Source organism: Acomys russatus, chromosome 16, assembly GCF_903995435.1.
Source record: "Acomys russatus chromosome 16, mAcoRus1.1, whole genome shotgun sequence".
Taxonomy (NCBI): domain Eukaryota; kingdom Metazoa; phylum Chordata; class Mammalia; order Rodentia; family Muridae; genus Acomys; species Acomys russatus.
Window position 1 is genome coordinate 41,376,439 of NC_067152.1, and position 23,983 is coordinate 41,400,421.

The following is a 23,983-nucleotide window of genomic DNA, read 5'->3' on the forward strand; positions in this document are numbered from 1 at the left end:
TTGTCTTTTGAGCTGTTTTGAGGCAGGGCCTCATATGCTAGCCTGTGCTGTCCTGAAAGTCTGTGGCCTAAGGTGCCTGGCTTTGAATTCTCTCACTCCTACTTAGCTCTCCAAAAGGTGGAATTTTAAGTGTAAGGCCACCAAGGTGAATGTTTATTTTGAGACAGAATTTCATGTCTGGTCCACAATGGCCTCCCAAGTACTGAAAATTACAGGCATGTGCCACAGGTAAGGCTCATGGCTGTTTTATACAAAACCACACTGCAAGGTATTTTTAAAACATTCTGCCAGACTAAAACTAAAATTCAGGCTGGGCATGGTGGTGCATGCCTTTAATCCTAGCACTCAGGAGGCAGGGGCAGGCAGGTCACTATGAGTTCGAGGCCAGCCTGGTCTACAAAGCAAGACTAGGATAGCCAAGGCTACAGAGAGAAACCCTGTCTTGGGAAAACACAAAAAACTAAAATTCAGGCAGAAGACATGAAACTGCTAGGAGGGGTACCCCAGAAACTGCTCAAATGAATCTGGATGGAGCCAGTTCTAAATTTCCTGCCTTTCTCACTTTGCAAGCTCTGATGCCAGGCTATGGGGACTCACTCTTCTGCTTCTACAGATGCTCAGGAGTGGCGCCTGCAGTGCCCTGGAAGCAGGCCACACAAGGGAAATTCCTACTACCAGACAAAAATCATCTCAGAAGAGACCAGAAGCTCCAAGGATATAGGATACAGTCCGCCTTCCGTGGTCTCTGGTACTTTAAGGGCTCACTGTATTTATGGTACAGCTATATCTGGCCATGGCGAGAGGCTGACACCCTCACCTCCACCTCAGGAGGGAGGGGCAAATGTTCTCAACAGCCACTCTCTCCCTTTCTGGACCCTAAGCTATTGCCACCTAGCACATACTTTAAAAAAAAAAATTAATTCTTTGAGAATATCAAATAATAGAGCAGGGCATGGTGGCGTATACCTTTAATCCCAGCATTTGGGAGGCAGAGACAGGCATATTGCTGTGAGTTCAAGGCCAGCCTGGTCTACAGAAAGAGTTCCAGGAAAGCTAGGGCTGTTACATAGACAAACTGTCTCGAGGTGGGGGGAAATGCCTTTTTTCTTTCTTTGTTTTTTTTGAGACAGGGTTTCTCAGTGTGGCCTTGGCTATCCTAGACTCACTTGGTAGAACAGGCTGGCCTTGACCTCAAGACAGCGATCCACCAGCCTCTGCCTCCCTCCCAAGTGCTGGCATTAAAGGCCTGGCTAGAATTTTTTGTTTGTTTGTTTTTCAAGACAGGGTTTCTCTATGTAGCTTTGGCTGTCTGGACTTGCTTTGTAGACCAGGCTGGCTTCGAACTCACAGTGACCTGCCTGCTTCTGCCTCCCAAGTGCTGGGATTAAAGGCATGTGCCAATATGCATGCCTTTAATCCCAGCACAGAATTTTTTTTTTAAGGATTTATTTATTTATTTATTATGTATTCAGTGCTGTGCCTGCATGTACACCTGCATGACAGAAGAGGGAATCAGATCACGTTATAGATGGTTATGAGTCACCAAGTGGTTTCTGGGAATTGAACTCAGGACCTGTGGAAGAGCAGTCAGTGCTCTTAACCTCTGGGCCATCTCTCCAGCACTTCTAATTGGAATTTTTACAAAATAAATCCATCAAGGGAAAAAAAAGGTGTTCAGATGGGCAGGAAGAGAGGAAGAGAGGGAGGGAGGAAAGAAAGGAGGGAGGGAGGGAAAGAAAAAAAAGAAAAGAAAAGAAAGAAAGAAAAAGAAAATGAGGGAGGCAGAGGCCAGTCTGGTCTACAAATTGAATCCAGGACAGCCAAGGCTATACAGAGAAACCCTATCTGGAAAAACCAAAAAGAAGGAGAAGAAGAAGAGGAGGAAGTAGAAAAAAGCCATTTCGCAGATCACAAATTCCCTGTACACCTGCTCCTGGTTCCTCAGGGGCACACAGCCTTGGTGTGCACACAGCAGGAGGACAGCACTCAGCTCCTAGTCATGGATGTTCCTCCACAGCCTATGCACAAGCCCCATGGGCTTCTTTAAAAGTATTAGTTTGCAGTGCTAGAGGGAGGTGCCGGGCGGTGTGCACACTGGGCTAGTCCTCCACCACTGAGCTAACTCCCAGCCTGACAGACAGGACTCTTAATGGTGATATTTATGTATCGCTGCATGCCTACAGACGAATGTTCGCTAATCTTTAAAAAGACTGGACTGGTCTGTACTACCCTCAAAAATAGCAAGCAAGGGAGCCAAGGGGAGGAGAGATGTATTTTCCAGTGTATTATTTATAGCATGCCATAGGCCCCGCCCACACACACTTACTACTATGAAGAGTGCATGGAGATCTTCTGGGCACACACAACTCCTACTGCAGCGCTGTGGTGGCAGCCACTGTAGTGAGTCTTCATGTGGACCCAAAAGCGTCACTGGTAACTGGCACTCTATTTTATAAATGCCCTCTTCTTCTCCAAAGAGAGGGGGTAGGGGAGGGCTAGCCTCTGGTAGACCATGATATGGCACCACACTAAGCAACAGGTATTCTCAACCACTTGGCAGTCCCAGCGTGGGAACAGCCACAAGCACTCAGCACCAGCAGCCTTCACAACAGTGTGAGACCTGGAGAAAGGCTCCTGAGTGGTTTCTTGTGCAGAGTTCAGAGTGGAGGGGCACTGACTGTCCTTCAGCCAGCTTGCACCTTGACACTTACTTCCTAGTTAGTTGTTTACCTAGGGTGTACTAAGGATTTAACCCGAGGGCCTTGCAAGTACTGTTTAGGTGCTCCAGCCCTGAGCTAACACCCTCAGGTCCTTTAATGTCCAGGCTGAACTCCAATAGTTCTGCACCAATCTCAAGTGATGGGATTACCACTTCAAAGAATCATGTTCTCTCCGAGACAAGGTTTCTCTGTGTAGCCTTGGCTGTCCTGGACTCCCTTTGTAGACCAGGCTGGCCTCGAACTCACAGCGATCCGGCTCTGTCTCCCAAGTTCTGGGATTAAAGGCGTGCGCTACCACACCTGGCTCATATACAGTTTCCTTTCCTTTCTTCTTGAAGATAGGGTCTCAGAGGATAGTGATCTTGCTACGGTAGACCAGGCTGGTCCGCCTTGCTGATCCTCCTGCCTCTGCCTCCCAAATGCTGGGACTACAGGTGTGTGCTGCCATGTGCAGCATAGACACTACTAAGCATGGATGAAGGGAACACAAGTGCAGAGATGATTTGTCTTATATGGGTGAACATGGCTGGTGATCTGATCCAAGGCATCCTTCCCAATGCTCTGTGCTTCTCCAGTATATAACTACTTTGTCTGTGAAAAGTCCACACAACTTCTTGAAGGGGTTAAAAAAAGACTAAAAAACTAAGAATGCAAAGCAGGCTTCTTAACACCACAGGAGTCTGTAAGGAGCTCATGCATAAAATAGTTTCAGACTTTCTTCAGGTTTATCCCATTTGAGCCTGCCTTTCAGGAACTTGGGCCAGCTGCACACTGGCCCCCACTCTTAGGCTACAGAGATCTCAGGCAACATGGACAGAGGTCCAGGAATAAATATAATGTGCATATACCACTTAAATGTTTAGTGTTTTGATTCTTCGTTAAGACTTTAAGCACTTGAGCCGGGCGTAGTGGCACATGCCTTTAATCCCAGCACTCGGGAGGCAGGCGGATTGCTGTGAGTTCGAGACCAGCCTAGACTATAAAGAAAGTCTAGAACAGTCCCAAACACGATCCAGAGGGTCCTAGAAACCTACAAGTAGAACATTATGATAGGCAGATTTGGGCCCAGGGGTCCCGCTCAAACTAAGGCACCAGCCAAGGACAATATAGGTGGTAAACTTTAAACCCCTACCCAGATCTAGCCAATGGTTAAAACATTCTCCACAGTTGAGTGGAGAGTGGGATATGACTTTCTCACGTACTCTGGTGCCTCACATTTGACCATGTCCCCTGGAGGGGGAGACCTGGTGGCACTCAGTGGAAGGACAGCAGGTTACGGAGAAGAGACTTGATACCCTATGAGCATATACAGGGGGAGGTAATCCCCCTCAGGAACAGTCATAGGGGAGGAGAATAATGGGAAAATGGGAGGGAGGGAAGAATGGGAGGATACAAGGGATGCGATAAACATTGAGATGTAACAAGAATAAATTAATAAAAAAAAAATTAAAAAAAAAACAAAACAAAACCCCAAACACTTTGAAACCCTGTCCTTCCCACTGCCCATTCCCGAAATCCCAATTGAAAACAGTACTTAAGACAAACAAGTGAGTCCCCTGCTTAGGAGCCAGACTTACGGGTGTGGCTTCATCTCTATGTAGTTCTTGGGAATGAAGCCATCCTTGCCGTTGAGCTCTGCCTTATACCAGTTCTGATCACATTCTTCATTCAAAACCTGAAAAATAATAAGACAAGGAAAAAAAAATCAACAATTTCCCCTCTATTATAGGTGCAGCCGCAGCCATGTCTTCTAGGGTCATGGAAGGCTTATTTGGGTATCAGAATTCTTTTAACTTCAACAGTCAACATTACACACTAAACTGAAAGTTAGAGAAAGATTCTGGCAATGAAAGGTCAGGTTTCTTTCTCAACACCTCAGCGAGAAGGCAGAAGGAATGGCGGTGTATTAGGTCAGTGTTTTGTTTTGGTTTTTTTGAGACAGGATTTCTCTGTGTAGCCTTGGCTGTCTTTGTAGACCAGCTTTGAATTCAGAGATCCTCCTGTCTCTGCCTCCTGAGTGCTGTGATTACAGGTGTGTACCACTGTCTCCAGGAGACTGAGATGCTGGTGGTATCAGACAGCACAGGGAGCCTGAGCTGCATCAGGTTTCCAGCAGGTTTTCTGCAGGTCCCCACCAAGCAGCTCCAAGTGCTGCTGCTCTTAGATGCAGCTGGGGGTGGGGTGGGGTGTTGGAGAGGAAACTACTCTAATGACCAGGCAAGCAACTCCTACAACCCTGTGTCCAGGCTAGGCACACCTGGAGGCAGACTGACCAGCATAATTCAGGCTCAAGACTCAGCAAATCCTAGACTTTCAACAGAGGGCAGAGGGCATAAAGCTAGTATCTCTTTTAGTGTCTCTTTTAGACTGGAACTTCACGGCTGCGGGGTGACCTTGAATTTCTGATTCTGCTGCCTCTACCTTCCAAGTGCTATGATTACAAGCATGTATGTGGATGGTTTGGGTTGGTTTTTGAGATTGGGTCTCACCTTATAGACCTGGCTGGCTAGACCTCCTAATCCTCAACCTCCCAAATACCAGGATTACAAGTATGTACTGCCATGCTTGGTTTAAGGCTGGTATTAAGAAAATGAAGCAGGGAGGTGGAGCGCACACCTTGAATCCCAGCACCCAGGAGGCAGAGGCAGGCGGATCTCTGAGACTGAAAGCCTGGTCTACAGAGTGAGTTCTAGGACAGTCAGAGCTACACAGAGAAACCCTGTCTCAGAAAAAAAAAGGAAGGAAGGGAGGAAGGGTAGATAGATGTGCGGTAGCTTCCACTTCTAATTCCAGAAAGTGGAGCACAGGCAGTTTGCTGAAGTTTTGAGGTCTCAAAAGAACAAATGGTGGAAGAGAAAATATAGGTGTGAGTTCAACTCTAAAATGGGGAGCAAAGGAAGTGCTGACTAAGACAGTGATGGTAAGTACATACACAATGAGGGTCTAAAAGGAAGTTGGCAAGACTTTTTTTTTACAAGTGACTTTGAGATGTTAAACATCAGTCAAGTCAGAAGCCAGAATGCTTTAACCTGGCTGATATTTGCATGTTGGCATTTCAAAGTGACATAAAACATCAAAGAGGCAACAACCTGTTAGCTGCAACAGAGACCATGTACATCTCAACAAAGGAGCCAAGTTGAGGAGCTGCACCATGTGGCTACCTATCTGCCAAGCTGGCCAGCTTCTAGCCACAGGCGGCAGTCACTGGCTTTAAGTGTGTGGGCCAGGTGTTGTGACACATGCATTTAATCCCAGCACTCAGGAGGTTAGAGGCAGGTGGATGGATCTCTGAGTTTGAGGCCAGCCTGGTTTATATAGAGTTGCAGGCCAGCCAGAACTACATAATGAGACCCTGTCCCCCAAAAGAAAACAAAAGCTAACATGGCCAATTTTGCAAAAGCTAATATATTACCAGTAAGCACTGAGCCTTACACAACCACAGTGCAACACTGACAAATTTCTATCTTGTTTTGTTGTTATTCGATAGAGGTTTACAGCCCAGGCTGGTCCTAAGGGCAATCCTCTTATGTCAGCTTCCTGTATACTGGAATTAGAAGCATACCAAACTTAAAACTTATTGTTAATTTTTTCCCTTTAAACATTCAAACTCATCTACCGGGTGTTGTAACGCACGCCTTTAATCCCAGCACTCTGGAGGCAGAGGCAGGCAGGTCTCTGTGAGTTCCAGGCCACCTTGGTCTACAAAGCAAGTTTGGGACAATCGGGACTACAAGAGAAACTTTGTCTGGAAAAACCAACCAACCAACAAAACAAAAAAACATTTATGTGCTGGCAAGATGGCTCTAGGAGTAAGAGTGACTGCCATGCAAGCTTGATTAGTTGGAGCTCCAGAATTAGTTGGATTAGAACAAGAGAACCGAATGCTTTAATTCCAGCACTATTGAGAGGCAGAGGGAGGCAGAGCTCTGTAAATTCAAGGTCAGCTTGGTCTACATAGTGAGTTCCAGGACAACAGAGAGACCTAGTCTCAAAACTAACACAAACAAGAAAAACATCTACATTGGGCAGCTCATACACTACCTGAAGTCCTCCTGGCCTCCAAGGGCATTTGCATGTGTGTGAACATGCACACAAACCCATGCACACACATAAAATATCTTTGAAAATTCATTCACATTTCATTAAAGCTTGTGTTGATATGTGTCATTTCTTAAAAGATGTTTGTTTGTTTATTACGTATAGAGTGCTCTGCCTGCTTGTACACCTGCATACCAGAAGAGGGCATCCAATCACATTACAGATGGTTGTGAGCCAGCATGTGGTTGCTGGGAATTGAACTCAGGACCTCTAGAAGAACATCAGTGCTCTTAACCGCTGAGCCATCTCTCCAGCCCGATATGCATCATTTAAAAGCCTTCATAGCCGGGCATGGTGGTGCATGCCTTTAGTCTCAGCACTCGGGAGGCAGAGGTGGATTGTTGTGAGGTCGAGGCCAGCCTGGTCTACAAAGAGAGTCCTGGACAGCCAAGGCTACACAGAGAAACCCTGTCTTGAAAAACAAAACAGAACAAACAACAACAACAACAGCAACAAAGCCTTCATTAGCAAATACTGACCTATGCAGTGGCCAGCAGAGGCATTTTGCTGCTCAAAACAGACACGAAACACTGGATACTGACCCACAATGCCCATCTATGAAGCAGAGTTCTCAGCAGCCCCCTAAGGAGAGGTGCCACTTCCTTTCTTTTCCTCCTCTTTTAAGTTATTTAAGGCCAGTACTGCTATCAACCAAAAATATGGGCTTCAAGAAAAAAATGGCCACCCTCTAGTAATGACAGTAAGCTTGGGCAAGAGCTGCTGGGGTGTACCCACAACTCTGGAATTCATGGAAAGCAGATGAGCCAGGCGGAAAAGGCATTGACTGTGACCTATTTGTGCATCATAAAAAGCTAAGGGACTCACTTAGCAAAGGCCAGTTGCCATGTAAAAAATAGACATCCAGCCGGGTGTGGTGGCGCACGCCTTTAATCCTAGCACTCAGGAGGCAGAGGCAGGTGGATTGCTGTGAGTTCGAGGCCAGCCTGGTCTACAAAGTGAGTTCAGGATAGCCAAAGCTACACAGAGAAACTCTGCCTCAAAACAAAACGAAACAAAAAACAAAACAAAACAAAACAAACAAACAAACAACAACAACAAAACCAGACATCCATGACATGCCAGGAGTCCCTGAAGCTGTATGTTCTTGTTGCCATCTTTATCAAGATAGTGGTCAGTCTCCCTAAGAAGTATCCCTCTGCAACTCCCAAATCTGGACAATTTACAGCCATGGTTTTTATGGTAGCAAACCATCATTTGGTGGTGCTACACTTTTGTCTCCCAGACAGCAGGGAAATATGGTGCTCTGCACATGAACAGTCACAATATCAGGTGTCTAAAGAGGCTAGCCAGGCAGACTGCTACTGTCTGTGCTCTATGTTAGAGCAGCCTGGCTCTGCTGAGGGAAGCACAGGAGAGTCACCGGGGAGACAGAGTCAGGAGTCCCTGTTCTACAAAGAGAAGCTGGACCCTGGAAAAGCACAACTCAAAAAGTAACAGTTTGGAGCTGGAGAGATGATTTGGTAGTTAAGAGTACTGGCTGCTCTTCCAGAACCTAGGTTCAATTCCCAGCATCCATATGGATGCTCACAACCACCTGTAACTACTGCAGTCCTAGAGGATCCAACGCCTTCTTCTGGAGTCTGCTGTCACCAGGTATGAATGTGGTGCACAGATATGCATGCAAGTAAAACATGGGGGGAGAGGAGGTGGGGAGATCTTTCTCTCCCTCCTCACCCCCACTCTTTTCCTCCCCCTGCCCCCCAGATGTAGGTAGTTGAGCTGCCCAATGTGGGTGGAGTGAACCCAATCTGGTTCACTGAAAGAGCAATACATACATCTCAGATGCTGAGCCACCATCTCTCTCTAGCCCCCCAAATTAACTTTTGTTTGCTTGTTTTTGAGACAGGGACTTGACATAGCCCTCATTGCCTGGAACTCATTACATAGACTAAGCTGGCTTTGAAAAAGGCATGTGTTACCATGCCCAGCTCCAAATGAACTTTTATCCAAAGTCTGAACAGACAAATCAGCATGAGTGTAAAAATGGAGTGGAGTGGAGGGCAGCCCAAGCACCCAGGGGTGTCAGTGTCCGCAAGTCTATTTCTAGCAGAATGCTCACAGGCCTCACAGTCTTCAGCTTGTCGGAACCCCGAGAAGGAGAGCAGGGATGGACGGCTCATCTAAGGCCTCAACAGGTGACCTCACCAACCCACCACGTTCAACTCCACTCTGAATACTCCAAGGAATGTCTCTAGGCATACCCAACAGCTACACATCTGTCCAGCCTCTCCACATCGCTTTGACTTAGGTTCAGTAGCTACAACCCCCAGCCCCGCCCCACATGAGCACTTTGGTTCAAGGGAAGCAGGCTGATCGAGAGATGAGATTGTAAAAAGGAGGAAGAGCCAGTTTCAGTGACGCCATTTAATCTTCTCATCTATAAAAACTAAAAATATCAGGTACAGCAGTCCTTGAGTTGCAGAAATTTAACATCAGAAGTTCAGTCAATCTATTATTGATGACCCAACCAATTATGCAACCTCAACAGAATATTGACTACCATGACACCTAGAGATACTTACTGGGTGTGAGCATGCATTCATACACACATGCGCTCACACGTACAGACATGCAGAGTCCAGGATGGCACCAGCGTTTTCCTCTCTCATCTGTCACTTTCCTCCTTTTACAGTCTCTCACTGAATCCAAAGTGTTCCACTGTGGCTAGGCTGGCTAGTGGGCCAGCAAGCCCCCCCCGCCTCGATCTTCCTGTTGCTGCTGATCAGTACTAGGGTTACAGACACACATAGCCATGCCTAATTTTTATGTGGGGTGCTGGGGATTTGAACTCAGGTCTGTGGGCTCGCACAGCAAGCATTCTCACTTACTGAGCCATCTCCACAACCTCACTTATCATATACTGTCAACAGAACACAAACACACTTTTAAAAGATTTTAACTCTTAAAAGCAAACTCTGTGGGCCCCTCACAAGGGAAAAAGTCCTGAGAGCTATTTAAAGTTAGTTCCTTTCAGTTGCTATCACATATTACATAGAAATGATAGGAATGCTCACAACCTCCCAACAGATAGCACAGGCCGTGACTCAGGCCTGAGCCACACTGATTCACTACCAGCACTCTGAGTAAGTGCCCTGCAATCACCACGTCCATCTGTTGCAGGTTTTGCTCTGCAGGAGAAACATCTTGGCCACACTGCCTGTTATTCTGTGTGCCAAACCATGAAAAACACCCACGTTACAGATAAGCCATTTTGAACTTTGCTATTTTTTCCCTTTCCATTTTACCACTCTTTTTTTTTTTCCTTCTGAAGAAAAGAGCCTTTTTAAATTTATTTTATTATTTTATTTTATTTTATTTTTTGAGACAGGGTTTCTCTGTGTATAGCTCTGGCTCTTCTGGAGTCACTCTGTAGTTCAGTCTGGCCTCGAACTTACAGAGATTTGTCTGCCCCTACCTCTACCTCCCACATGCTGGGATTGAAGGTGAGCACCACCACTGCCCAGCTAAGACAGTCCGGCTATGCATAGATATGCTTTGAACTAGCAAGCCTTGAGGTCTTGCTGCCTCTGTGCCCTATCAGGCGAAATTCTCAGCAGCTTGGCTCAACAGGCTATAACGACCTTAGAAAAACTGGGTAAGAAAGGTTCCTGGAGCCAGGCAGTGGTGGTGCACACCTTTAGTCCCAGCACTCGAGAGGCAGAGGCAGGTGGATCTCTGTGAGTTCGAGGCCAGCCTCGTCTACAAAGTGAGTCCAGGACAGCCAGGGCAACACAGAGAAACCCTGTCTCAATAAACAAACAAACCATACACCAGAAAGGTTCCTGGTTCCACAGAAGCCTCCATCTGCTCACTAAACACACAACCATCACATCAACACCTCCAGTCTGCCCTGGTTCAGGACAGTTGCTGCAAGGCCACAGTTCTGTGATAACTCGTGGAGCACTGCTTCCTAGTCCAGCCAGACCTTTCATGAAATTAAAAAACAACATCCCCAAAAAACCAAAAAAGCCTCACTAACCTATACTAATTGTGGTATTGATAAAATTGTATGTATGCAACTATAGCGGTTTTTCTCCTAAACTCTGTTGCTTTATTAAATAATTTTCAAAAACTAAAATAGGTAATTATGCAATGCTGTCAAGTAATAAAGAAGGGAGCCCAGAAAGGTGAGAGAAAATGCCCCATTCTCCAGCCTCCTACTGGTAAAAGCATTCTTCAAATGTTTCTTCCCCAACTGTAACCTTCCTAAGCAGCCCATTTAGTTAGGTTCAGTTCAGCAAGGCCTACCAATGTCCAGGCATGATAGTCCAAGACCAAGCTGCCCCCAATAGGCTCATATATTTGAAGGGTGGTCATCAGGGAATGGCACTACTTGAGGAGGTTTAGGAGATGTAGCCTTGTTGGAGTAGGTGTGGTCTTGGAGGAGGAAGTGTGTCACTGTGGGGCAGGCTTTGAGGTTTCAAGAGCTCAAGCCAGGCCCAGACTTGCTGCAGACCTCTCAGCTCCTCCTCCAGCACCATGTCTGCCTGCACGTGCCATGCTTCCCACCTTGATGATAATGGACTAGATCTCTGAACTGTAAGCCAGCTCCAATGAAATGTTTTCCTTTTTAAGAGCTGCTATGGTCATGTCTTTTCCACCAAGTAGCAGAACACTGACCAAGACTCCTGTTTTACCCACTAACTCTCCAAACGAACTCTTTTTTTTTTTTTTTTTTTTTTTTTTTTTTTTTTTGGTTTTTCGAGACAGGGTTTCTCTGTGTAGCCTTGACTGTCCTGGACTCACTTTGTAGACCAGGCTGGCCTCGAACTCACAGAGATCCACCTGCCTCTGCCTCCCGAGTGCTGGGATTAAAGGCGTGCGCCACCATGCCCGGCTCCAAACGAACTCTTAGTTCAGGCAAACTAGCTAACTCACCAACCTCTCACACAGCACCTCTACGCTGTCCTGTGGTGTGGTTTCCTTGTTCTTAGCCAGTGAGGTCTTTCCAGATTCATTTCAGAGCTCATAAAACATTAGCTACCCTCCTCTCTCCACTTTAGTTTTATAGCAGTTAGAGGACTAGTCAGTAACACACCCTCTAGAATGCCTCCTCTGCTCTGTAATGGGTATTGCCAGGCCTTGGCCTCTCTCAAACTAACCTGTCAGTGTCCTGAAGCTGGTTCAACACCCAATACTCAACTAGGTTCCTCTCAGAATAGTATGTGGTATATTTTGAGGTAGTGACTCATGTATGAGCTTTGTTCTGAGTGATGCCCACAGCCCAACAGAACAAGTGGGACCGATGGATCACCCAAAGAACAGCACATACTCTTCACTAGCTGACAAGAAACAATAATCTCTTTGCCAGGGGTGGTGATGGAGAGATTTTGAGATGGAGTCTTGTTATGTAGCCCAGGTTGGCCCTGAATTCACAGCACTTTTCCTGCTTCATTCTTGCAAGGGCAGGGACACAGGGCTATCTGAACCACCATGGCCATAAAGAAAGAAATAAAGTCAGGTATCAGCCCTCCTGTCACTCTCAAAAAGTCACCATGTACCTGTCATGAGGCTGCTTGTGGGCATTGTCTCTGAGATAGAAGGGTGTCTGGGTAGAGGTGTGACCATGGGAGAAACATGTGGCCATGGCTTGGATAAAGCAGGCAAGGCCTTGACTGGCTCAGGAGAGAAGTGTATTATTGGTTTCTGCAGAGTTCTAATGTCACTTTCATTTTGGGGCAGGGTGCTTCCTGGAAACCTAAAGATGCCATCTTCTTCTTCTACCTGCATTGTTACTCATGACTGGCTTTTGCAGTTTTTTTTTTTTTGTTTGTTTGTTTTTTTTTGGGGGGGGGGTTGTTTTTCAATGCTACAGGGCCTTACAAAGGCTGGTCCAGGACAGCCAAGCCTACTCTGAGAAACTCTATCTCAGTGGGGGAAAAGCCTCTACTGTGATTAGAAGATCATTGAGGAAAGTGGATACCAGGCCCTACCCTGGGTCCACTATATCACTCAGACTGAGGATTATCAACTTCATACCAGGCAGAATGTGGGGTTGGGGTTTGAACATGAGGCCTCCCTTTCTTAGGTCCTAGACACAGATTGTAGAGAGAGGAAAAGGTGGTGTGTGCGCGCGCACATGCTCAATCATGCATGTGTGGGTGCTGGGCTAGGGCACTCACTGACTTAACTTTCCTGCTGCCACCATGCAAACTGCCTTTACCTCTGAGCTGTCTGGGATAGTTTCTATGTCCCTGACTCTTAGTGGCTTCCCAATGCTGATTTTACATAAAGAAATATAAGAGGTACCTTCTTGTGCTGCTGCAGGCAGGCCTTGGCCCCCCACCCCCACCCCGGCTCTCTCTCTCTCTCTTTTCTCAAGACAGGGTTTCTCTGTGTAGCCTTAGCTGTCCTCGAACTCATAGTGATCTGCTTGCCTCTGCCTCCCTAGTGCTGGGATTAAAGGTGTGTGCCACGCCGGGCAGGCCTCTCTTTAATTGCTGCTGAGCCCAGAGGCTCCCATCTGAGTTTTAATGTATCATTAAAATAAACATAACAGAAAAAAAGTTACCAAATCACAGAGTATTTCTTCCTCTGAGAAAACAGTTTAGTACTCAAAATATAAACTGCTATCTCCTTCAACTCCTCCTGGCTCAGTTGTCACTTAGGAAAGCTATTCATGGTACCGAACCCAACAGGAAAGTGGTTGGCATTTGCAATTTTAGTCCTCACAGAGAAATCTGAAGACAGCAAAACCCAAAGGCACAGACAATAACGGGAGAGCAGGCTTTTTACAAAGAGTTTCCACTCAAAGTAACTGGCTTTGGTGCTTGGCTTTTTTTGTTTGTTTTGTTTGTTTGTTTGTTTTGGTAGCTCCTGAAAGGCCTGTTACTCAAGTAGAACCCTCTCAGAATGTTAGGGCTTCAACTGCACCAGTGGGGACAGCGACCAACAGACACATGGGAGGGCAAAATGTACCTGAGGGAAAGTCAGGGACTAGGGCTACAGCTCAGTGACTGGATGGCTGCATTCAGTCCTCAGGATTCAAAGTCTGAAGATCCATCTCACCACAGCTTGTACTAGACAAGAGCTGCACACCCAAGTGCCACACCAGACTGCGGGGAAGTGTCAGAAGGGACACCTCCCAGGACTCTAGAGTCACACACACTACCAGGTGCACCAGGGAGGGTGAATGCAGTAATGGGTGCAGCAGCTACAGTCTGAGCTGTTGCTGCTCAGTCCGTGCAGAGGTGTCCAGTGGAAGGAATGTGCAGATTCCGCGGCTGGCTGTCCAGCTAGTGGAAGTACACACTGTTCTCTTAGCCAAACTTAGCAGAAACCAGGTTAAATTTTCTTAACAAATAGTGCCAGAGCTTCCTAACTGATGAAATAACCAGCATGAACTACAGCTAACTCTTTAACAGCCCTGGCGGGCCTGGAACTCAGAGACTGGCCTCTCTCTGCTGCGATCAGAGGTGTGTCCCCAGAGCTTTTATGGCATATTTTTAGCTACTGTTCTTTGTCTTCTTGATTTTCATCTTATGCTAAACTCTCTTGTCTTAAAATACAAGACAACTTCAAGACTGAGGTAAGGTAAACAAGCATACTTTTCTGACACTGACATCTTATCTGTTAGATCGTTCCCCTCAAGATGTACTCACTTTCTACCACCCTGCAGAGCCCTCCCCGTACTTAACCTAACTATGACCACACATTAACGACAACACCAACAGTCCATTCAGTTCAACTCTCAGGCTCTCTTGACTCTTCTTGATTCAAGGTGCAAGCTGTAAAATCCATTGATTTACAGTGAAAAACTTTTTTTTTTTCGAGACAGGGTTTCTCTGTGTAGCCTTGGCCATCCTGGACTCACTTTGTAGACCAGGCTGGCCTCGAACTCACAGCGATCTGCCTGCCTCTGCCTCCCGAGTGCTGGGATTAAAGGCGTGCGCCACCACGCCCAGCAAGGTGCAAGCTGTAAAATCCATACAGCCATCACTCATAACAAAAACACAGAGTAATTCCATGTCAGGAACTGGGAGGAAGTTGTAAACTCTAGGCCAGCCTGGGCTACTGATGAAGCAGGGTGGTATACTAACAAATTAGTGTAGATTTACTGTGTTCATGTACTAAACCAGGTCACTGCTTGTGGGGTATCTACCCCTCCCTCATGGTGGAGGTGAGTGCAAACAGTTTAGCAGGGAAAGACAACACTTAAGTGCACATGTGGGTCATGATAAGGGTTAAGTATGGGCTATATTTAGTTACTATTTAGTTGTCTAACACCCTCAAGAATTTTGTTTTTAGGAAGTTGCAATGGGAATGAAGAAAAGCCAATTCTCTCTTTCAGAAGTATTTAGATAATAAAAAAATAAAATTAAAGATGAGCCTGAGCTGAACATGAATTCACATTAATGACTCCAAATCAGCCACAGATGTCTGTAGGACCAACCTGAAGTAGTCCAAACCCAAGCGAGACAGAGGGAGAGTGGCTCAGCAAGTGAGGGGCACAGGAACAGTCATCCCTCTAGTGTGGTGGTTCTCAACCTTCCTAATTCTGCGGCCCTTTAATACACTTCTTCAAGTTGTGCTGACCTCCAACCTGTTATTTTCAATACTACTTTATTTATTTATTTTTTTCGAGACAGAGTTTCTCTGTGTAGCCTTGGCTGTCCTGGACTTGCTTTGTAGACCAGCCTGGCCTCAAACTCACAGCAATCCACTTGCCTCTGCCTCCTGAGTGCTAGGATTAAAGGCCTGCGCCACCACACCTGGCCTCACTGCTACTTTGTAACTGCACGTTGGCTACTGATATGAACAGTGTCTTCTGATGGTCTCAGGGTCCCAGTCATTGGCCCCACAAGGGGTTACAATTCCAGGGTTGAGAAGCACTGCTCTAGCGCTTTAACTGGGTGGAAAGAAGACACAGTTGTTTGACCACATTCTGTTCGCTGCTGTCTGCCAAGCTACAGTAAGATAGAGCCATACAGGGTTTAAATGACAAATACTAACTCCATGCCTTTGGACAGCTGGCTGTGACTGGATCAAGCAGCCATCTCTTACAAATGATCAGCTGGTGATGTCACTCCACTGCACAAGTGCTACTGCCTGACAGACGGGCTATCGTCCTTATGCCTGACAGCCCTGAAAACTTCAAGGGCACCATTTCCTGCAGTCTGGTCTGGATAAAGGAGCTCACTTCAGGTCTGTTTCCACCATTCAGACATCTAAGAGCGCTTCGTTCCCCAGGGATGATAAGGCAAACAGGAAAACAAACCAATAGTCAGTGACATAGATGTGTATGCGGGCCAGTGAGACTGCTCCATGGTGAACGTCTGTCTGTTGTCAGGCCTCAAGACATGTTTGAGTCCCTGGATCCACATGTTGGAAGGAAAAGAACACTTCTGCAAGCTGTCTTCTGACCTAGACATATGCACTGTGGCATGCATGTGTACATGTGTGTCCACACATCATCATTATTATGTTTTGTTTTTCCCAAGACAGGGTTTTTCTGTGTAGCTTGGGTTATCCTAGACTTGCTTTGTATATCAGGCTGGCCTCAAACTCACATCAATCTGCCTGCCTCTGTCCTCCCCAGTGCTGGGATTAAAGGCGTACAGCACTGTGCATGGCTGAGATGTATTTTTATTTATGGGTGTGTTCCTGAATGCATATGTAGTTGTCTGTAGAAACCAGAAGAGGGAATTATATATCTCCTAGAACCACGTAATAGGCAGTGTGAGCCATTTGAAATGGGTGCTGGCTAGCAAACTGGAAGACCAGAAAGTGTTTTCAACTGCTGGGCCATCTCTCCAATTCATACAAATTAAAGTTGTGTGTGTGTGTGTGTGTGTGTGTGTGTGTGTGTGTGTGTGTATGTGTGTGTGTTTGCGCACTTGCGCGTGTGCATGTACACATGTACATTTAATTTTATAAAAAGTTAGACAGGGCTCATTAGAAGCTGGTAGCACAAAGACAAGAAAATACAAATTTGGGGCTGAGCCAGGTGATGGTGGCCTTTAATCCCAGCACTTGGGAGGCAGAGGAAGACTGATTTCTGTGAGTTCGAGGCCAGCCTGATCTACAAGTGAGTTCAGGACAGCCAAGGATACAGAGAGAAACCCTGTCTGGAAAAACAAACTAACAAACAAATAAACAAACACAAATTGGGGCTGGAGAGATGGCTTTGTGGTTAACAGCACTGGCTGCTGTTCTAGAGGACCAGGGTTCAATTCCACAGTACCCACATTGTGACTCATAAACTGTCTGTAAGTACAAGTTCCAGGGGATCTGAAGCTCTTTTATAGCTCTGAGGCACCAGGCATGCATGTGGTGGAGATATACACACAGGCAAAACATCCATACACACAAATTTTAAAAAGACAATTACAACTTGAGAGGCCAGGGAGAGCTCAGCATGTTAAGTCCTCACTTTGAAAGCCCTATGCTGGAGCTCTCGCCCCTCAAGTGCACACAGGTAGAGGATAACTGATTCTACAGAGTGTGTGCTGACAGCACACCCACACATCACCCCAAGTAATAATTAGTAATAAAGAAACAGAACCCTTCAGGTGGGATGAGTTCTGTAATGAGAGGGCAGGGTGCAGTGGGGAGAGCACCAGACCCTATTACACACAGAGATGGGAGTCAAAAGAAGTCTCTGCAGGGCAGACACTGGGAGGACGGCTTATCTAGTTTCGGTCTGGCAACGAAGACTGAGAATTCAAGTGAGAGCAAAGAGAAAGGTTACAACAGCAGAAGAGCCCAAATAAAGGTCCCTGGGCAAGAAGGGGTTCAGCAGTGTACTCTCAGTGCTCCCCCACTGTGCTGAGAGTACGTCCCCAGCACTCTCCTTTATGCTTTAAAAACACTATATTTTACAAAATAAATCGGCATATATTAATTATGTATAATTTTGGGTTCCTCCTGTATCTTCACACAGGAAAGCAATGTATTTTGATCATATTCAGCCCCTTTTCCTCTCCTCTCCCTCCTTTTCCTCCCTGCTGTCCTCGTTTGCTTTTCCTTTTGTTGTGATAAAATACTGACCAAAAGCCATTTGGAGAGGAGACAGTCAATCATCAAGTAAAGGCAGGTACCTGGAGGCAGGAACTTAAGCAGAGATCATAATGGAATACTGCTTACTCAGTCGCCTTTCTTATACAGCCCAGGCACACAGGATACACTGAGGCAGTTCCTCAACAGAGCTTTCCTCTTCCCAGGTGTGTCAAGCTGACAAATAACATTAACCACGACAGCAGCCAACCGCAATCCGACTTACATTTTCTTCTCCCGGGGAGGGGTGTGTGGCCCAGTGGGTTTCATGAGGGTTGGCTCACAGGAGCTTGGGCATCTTACAGGGCCTACAGCACTAGGGAAAATGCCTCTTCCTGCTTAGCAACTGCTCACATAAAGTCTCAGGGACGGGTGGGCCATATGAGCCTTTCCCACTATGCCCATATTATTATTTCTTCTTCCTCTTCTTGATTTTAATGTATATGAGTGCACTGCCTGCATTTATGTATGTATGTGTATTCGTGGTGCCTGAGGAGGTCAGACAAAGGCATCAGATCCCCTGCAGCTGGAGTTACAAACAGTTATTAGCGTTCATGTGGGTAATGGGAACTGAACACAGGTCCCCTGCAAGAACAAGTGCTCTTAACCACTGAGCCATCTCTCCAGCCCTGACACTGCTTTTTAAAAATAACTAATTAAAGGTGCAACGTACTTTGAAATCCTTTAGAATCTGTCGAATAGTCCACTTTACTAGCATACCCTAATTCATGTGTATGCCTTGTCACATATTCTTTCTCTGCTTCCAAAAGTGACACTCAAGGCTTACCAAACCATGAAAACAGACCCTGTTCATGAAGATGAGCAGAGAAATTCAGGCTGTAACCATCCTTTCTCTGAGCCTAACCACCAGGCAGGTTAAATTACACCTCCTTTTACTGCTGAAGTGCAGGCAGTCCTGCTAATTACCACATTAGGGCCTCCTGTAGGCAGCTGCAGGGACAGAAGGCTGGGAAGCAACAAAGTTCCTGACAAGGCTGGGGGCAGGGACACCAGAGAACCACCACACTGCACCTGGCACGTCCCAAAGACAACGAGCTCTGCTTGGGCTATGGTTTTCTCTAAGCACCTACACACTGTGCTGCACAGAGAATCAGCACTTTGGTTGCACAGAAATGTCACAACCCACAGAGAAGTCAAGGATTAGAAGCGTTAATAACAGGAGGTGTTAATGTAAACAGTGGTGCGTCAGACCCTCAATTCTAGACCAGAAGAACAGCATCCTGATCTCCTGTCTCTCTGTGTGTGCCAAATCATGCTTTGGGTAGTCTGCAGTGCTCCACAGAACAACTGCTACCCAAAAAGCAAAGGGTGACCGGTATCAGTAATTCACTCTCTTTTTTTTTTTTTTCTTTTGGTTTTTCGAGACAGGGTTTCTCTGTGTAGCCTTGGCCATCCTGGACTCACTTTGTAGACCAGGCTAGCCTCGAACTCACAGCGATCCGCCTGCCTCTGCCTCCCGAGCGCTGGGATTACAGGCGCATGCCACCGTGCTCAGCCAGTTTTGCTTTTTTAAAGTTAGTTTTATTTTTTAAGATTTACTTATTTATTTTATCCATGTTGGTGCCCTATCTTCATGTACACCTGCATAGCAGAAGAGGGCAACAGATCCCATTATAGATGGTGTGAGCCACGATGTGGTTGTTGGGAATTGAACCCAGGACCTCTGGAAGAGCAGATAGTGCTTAACCATTGAGCCATCTCTCCAGCCCTGTCAATCAGTTTTTATATATGTATGGAATAATCTTGGTATTTTTTTTTTTATCTTGGTAATTTTAAGCTCATCACCACACACACCAGGGTTCAGTTCTCAGCACCCACTCTGTAGCTCACAACCAGCTATAACTCTAGTTCCAGAAGATCAGAAGTCCTTTTCTGGCCTCCTAGGCACTGCATGTGGTACATAGACAGACCTACACGTGAAACATCCAAACACATAATAAATACATCTTCAAGGGCTGAAGAGAAGGTTCAGATGTTAAGAGCATCTTCTGTCCTTGCTGAGAATGAGAACCCAGGTTCAAATCCCAGCGCTCACAGGTGGTTCACAACTATGATGACTCCAGTTCCTGGGGATTTAATACTGTCTTCTGACTTCTGTGGTACAGACATAAATTTGAGTAAAACACTCATAAAATAAAAACATAAAATAAAATCTTTTTTTTCTTTTGGTTTTTTTGAAACAGGGTTTCTCTGCGTGCCCTTGGCTGTCCTACACTCACTTTGTAGACCAGGCTGTCCTCCAACTCACAGTGATCTGCCTGCCTCTGCCTCCTGAGTGCTGGGATTAAAGGCGTGCACCACCACACAAGATTTGAATATGTAGCCCTGGAAGGCCTTGAATTCACAGAGAACATCTGCTTCTACCTCCTGACTGCTGGGCCATCTCTTATAAAATCAGCTATCAGCCCAGCGGTGGTGGTGCGTGCCTTTAACTCCAACACTTGGGAGGGAGAGGCAGGTGGATCTTTGTGAGCTTGAAGCCAGTCTGGATTACAGAGCAAGTTCCAGGACAACCAGAGCTGTTACACGGAGAAACCCTGTCTCAAAAAACAAACAAACAAACAAACAAACAAGCTATCAAGGACATATAGCTCATCTGTTTTTATACTGTTGGATATTATTTATTTATGAATCTTTTTCCCCTACCTCCAAACTCAGATATCAGCCATAGGCAAGAAGGCGAGATCCACCTCACTCACTGCCAATGACTCGGTGCACACAGCAGTCAGAAGGCTTCCTATGGAAGAAGCCTGCAGATATTTTTAAACTGTTGATCTGACTGAGATGCTAGAGATACAAGTATTGAATAGTTTTCACTTTACAAGCCCTGTAAATTGCTGGGTATGAAGACAAAAGAGCCAGGAACAAAAGCTGTAAAGTCTATCCTCCAGGCTATCAGGTGCACAGGCTTTGTCCTGCATTTAAATATTCTAAACTCTATGAGCTCCCACACAGCAGCAAACGTCTGAGCTCAGGATCCAGCCAGATGCCTCTGCTCCAGCGTGGGTACCTAAGTACAGTGGTGTGGGAGCCGACCTTCAAAAGGGCAGAGCAGCCCCCCACCTCCAGCTGGGCTTACCCAACTGCTACTGTGACAACTGCTGACAGCTAAAGTACCACTTTAAATGCCTAGGCTCTCACATTGGGGTAGAGGAAGGAAAGAATAGTAAATCTAGGGAATGGACAGAAAGAAACCGAGAGCTGTGTGAGAATGAGACAGATAATAAAAGACAACGGGTGGGGCGTGTGTGTGTGATAAAGTGATTGCTCTGTGTGCCCAACAGAAAATACAGCCATTGGGCTGGACAGATGGCTTAGTGGTTAAGAGCGCCTCCTGCTCTTCCAGGGGTCCTGAGTTCAATTCCCAGCAACCACATGGTGGCTCACAACCATCTATAATGTAATCTGATACCCTCTTCTGCAGATAAAGCACTCATATGCAATAAATAAAATGAATAAATCTTAAAGAAAAAGAAAAAAAGAAAGGAAGAAAGAAAGAAAAAAAGAAAGAAAAAAAGAAAGAAAAGAAAACACAGCCACTGTTCCCCTTTAAAAGCCCAATGGGGTGGCGGCGGCTGGAGAGATGGCTCAGAGGTTAAGAGCACTGACTACTCTTCCAGTTCAATTCCCAGCAACGACATGGTGGCTCCCAACCATCTATAATGCGACCTAATGCCCTCTTCCGGCATGCAGACATACATGCAGGCAGAGCACTGTATACACAATACATAAAAATCTTTTAAAAAGAAAAGAAAAAGGCCCAATGGGGCGTGTCTAGGACAACACAACCCATACTCTGTCCTCACCACAAAACAGGATCTTGAGGGAGAAATGACTTTCCATGCATAGACTGGGCTTTCTTTCTTTTCTTTTCTTATTTTTCCAAGACAAGGTTTCTCTGTGTAGCCTTGGCTGTCCTGGACTCATTTTGTAGACCAGGCTGTCCTCAAACTCACAGCAATCCACCTGCCTCTGTGTCCCAAATGCTAGGACTAAAGGCATGTGCTACCACTCCCCAGCTCAGACTTGGTTTTCTAATTCAAGAGTCAAGAGACCTTGCAAAGATTTTTAAACATACTGCTTCAACTAAATTTTCTCATCTGGTCAAAGTGTGCCATGAAGTTCAGCCATAAACATGTGATTTCGGGTGAACTCTAAAACTAGTAGGAAAGGGGAAGTCACTCTGGTTTCCCTTAAAGCAGCACTTCTGCTTTTTTCCCCCGCCTTTGAAAAAAAATTAGGCCTATATGTGTATCAGTTTTGCCTGCATAGATGCCTGTGTACCACATGCATGACCAGTGCTCATAGAATCCAAAGGAGAGTTTAGGGTCCCTAGAACTAGTCATAGACAGTGCTGAGCTGTCATGTGAGTACTGTAATCCAACTCTTGTCCTCTGGAGAGCAGCCAGTGCTCTTAATCACCAAGCCATTAACTGGAATGCTGTTTCCACTTATACACACTACATGGGACTGTGGTGAGGACAGTGAAATACCACTTGACCATTACTCTAGGAATCCCAAAATACAATCAACACGAGGACTGTCACATTTGCTAAATGCATCACTACATCTCAGTCTTCTTATGAAACCACGTGTCTGAATTTCTGTCGAGCTTGTCCTTTGAGGGATGTTGTGAAGTGTAGACCAGAAAACTACTTAATAGAGATGACCAAAGTGTCACATGACCTAGTGTTCTGTTTAGGTCAGGGGCAGGAGGAATACTGCATGGCACCACTCACCTCCTGACATGCTCAGCATCCTTCAAGGCTCTCTTTGTGTTTCTTTTTTATTCTCCCCACCCCCCAGCTTTTCGAGACAGGGTTTCTCTGTGTAGCCTTAGCTGTCCTGGACTCACTTTGTAGACGAGGCAGACCTTGAATTCACAGAGATCCGCCTGCCTCTGCCTCTCAAGGGCTGGGATTAAAGGTGTGCGCCACCATGCCTGGATGAAGGCTCTTTTTATCTTCTAAGTCCAGCCTCAGCCTCGATACACAAAAGTGCCGCATCACCAGCCCCAGATTCTCTCTTGGGTTTCACATTAGCCAGGTGTGGTCGCAGCACATGCTTGTAATCCCAGTACTTAGCAAGGGGAATTGGGTGAACTTAAAGTACGTATGTACTTACACACACACACACACACACACACACACACACACACACACACACACAGGAAGGCTCAGCATTTACAATCATCCATTACTGTTTACACTCCACATAAATGTGCCTCTCTCATGTGTATATATGTTATGAATGTACACAAACACGTGTGTGTGTATATCATTCCCGTCTAAAAAGCAGCTCAAGCTGAACTGTAGCAAAGTGCACAGCATGATGTTCCAGAGCAACTCTCTCCAACTGCCTTTCTCAATGTATAGTCTTTACTAGTCTCCTCTGACCCGGGGGAGACACATACTACCAGGGAGACACATAAATAAAATGCAACAAGAAAAAGAAGGAATAGAAGGTTCTTCCAAAGAGGCCCAGTAACTTATAAAAGGGCGATGCAAATGGAAACCAAGAGCTGGCCATCAGTCACAGGTGCTGTGTCACAGTTTCTTCACCTACAACAGTAGGTTGTCCCTGAAGACTTAGCCACAGTTCACCCAGTCCTTTGGTCATCACGTCATCTGGCTGGTTTTCTGGTAACTTATATTTTCTGCAGCTGAGAGTCCTATCAGATTAACTCCCTGTAACTGGAATGACAGTGCAAGTCAGTGTCCGAGTCTCAACCCTATTTTTCCATTCTATGCAAACACAGAAACTCACCCAAGAAGAAAGCATGGGGGCCTAAGTCGCTTTGAGTCATGGGTGTGGGTGTGGGTGTGTGGGTGTGTGGGTGTGTAGGGGTGTGTGTGGGTGCGTCTGTGTGTGGGTGTATGTGTGTGTGTGGGTGTGGGTGTGTGTTTGGGTGTGTGTGTGTGTGTGTGTGTAGACATGACACATACATACATGTTCATCAACTATTCAGGCCAACTTGAAAGGGCAGTGCTCCTTTTACTATTTGGAAGGCAGATCACTCTAAAATATATCAGAATTGGTGTTTTGTGTGACTGGTCTGTGCAGTGCTGGAGACTGAATTCAGAGCTTCACGCACGCTAGGCAAGCAGTCAACTGAGCAAGCCACAAGC

At 46.1% G+C, this 23,983-nt stretch overlaps 1 protein-coding gene across 1 annotated transcript in view; it reads right to left on the minus strand.

Annotated features, from left to right (window-relative positions):
* Positions 1-23,983, minus strand: part of Grb2 (growth factor receptor bound protein 2) — a 60,319-nt gene that overhangs the window by 6,451 nt on the left and 29,885 nt on the right. Inside the window, exon 3 of the mRNA XM_051159046.1 lies at positions 4,298-4,395. Coding sequence (XP_051015003.1) covers positions 4,298-4,395 — 98 coding nt within the window. The remainder of the gene's footprint in view (positions 1-4,297; positions 4,396-23,983) is intronic.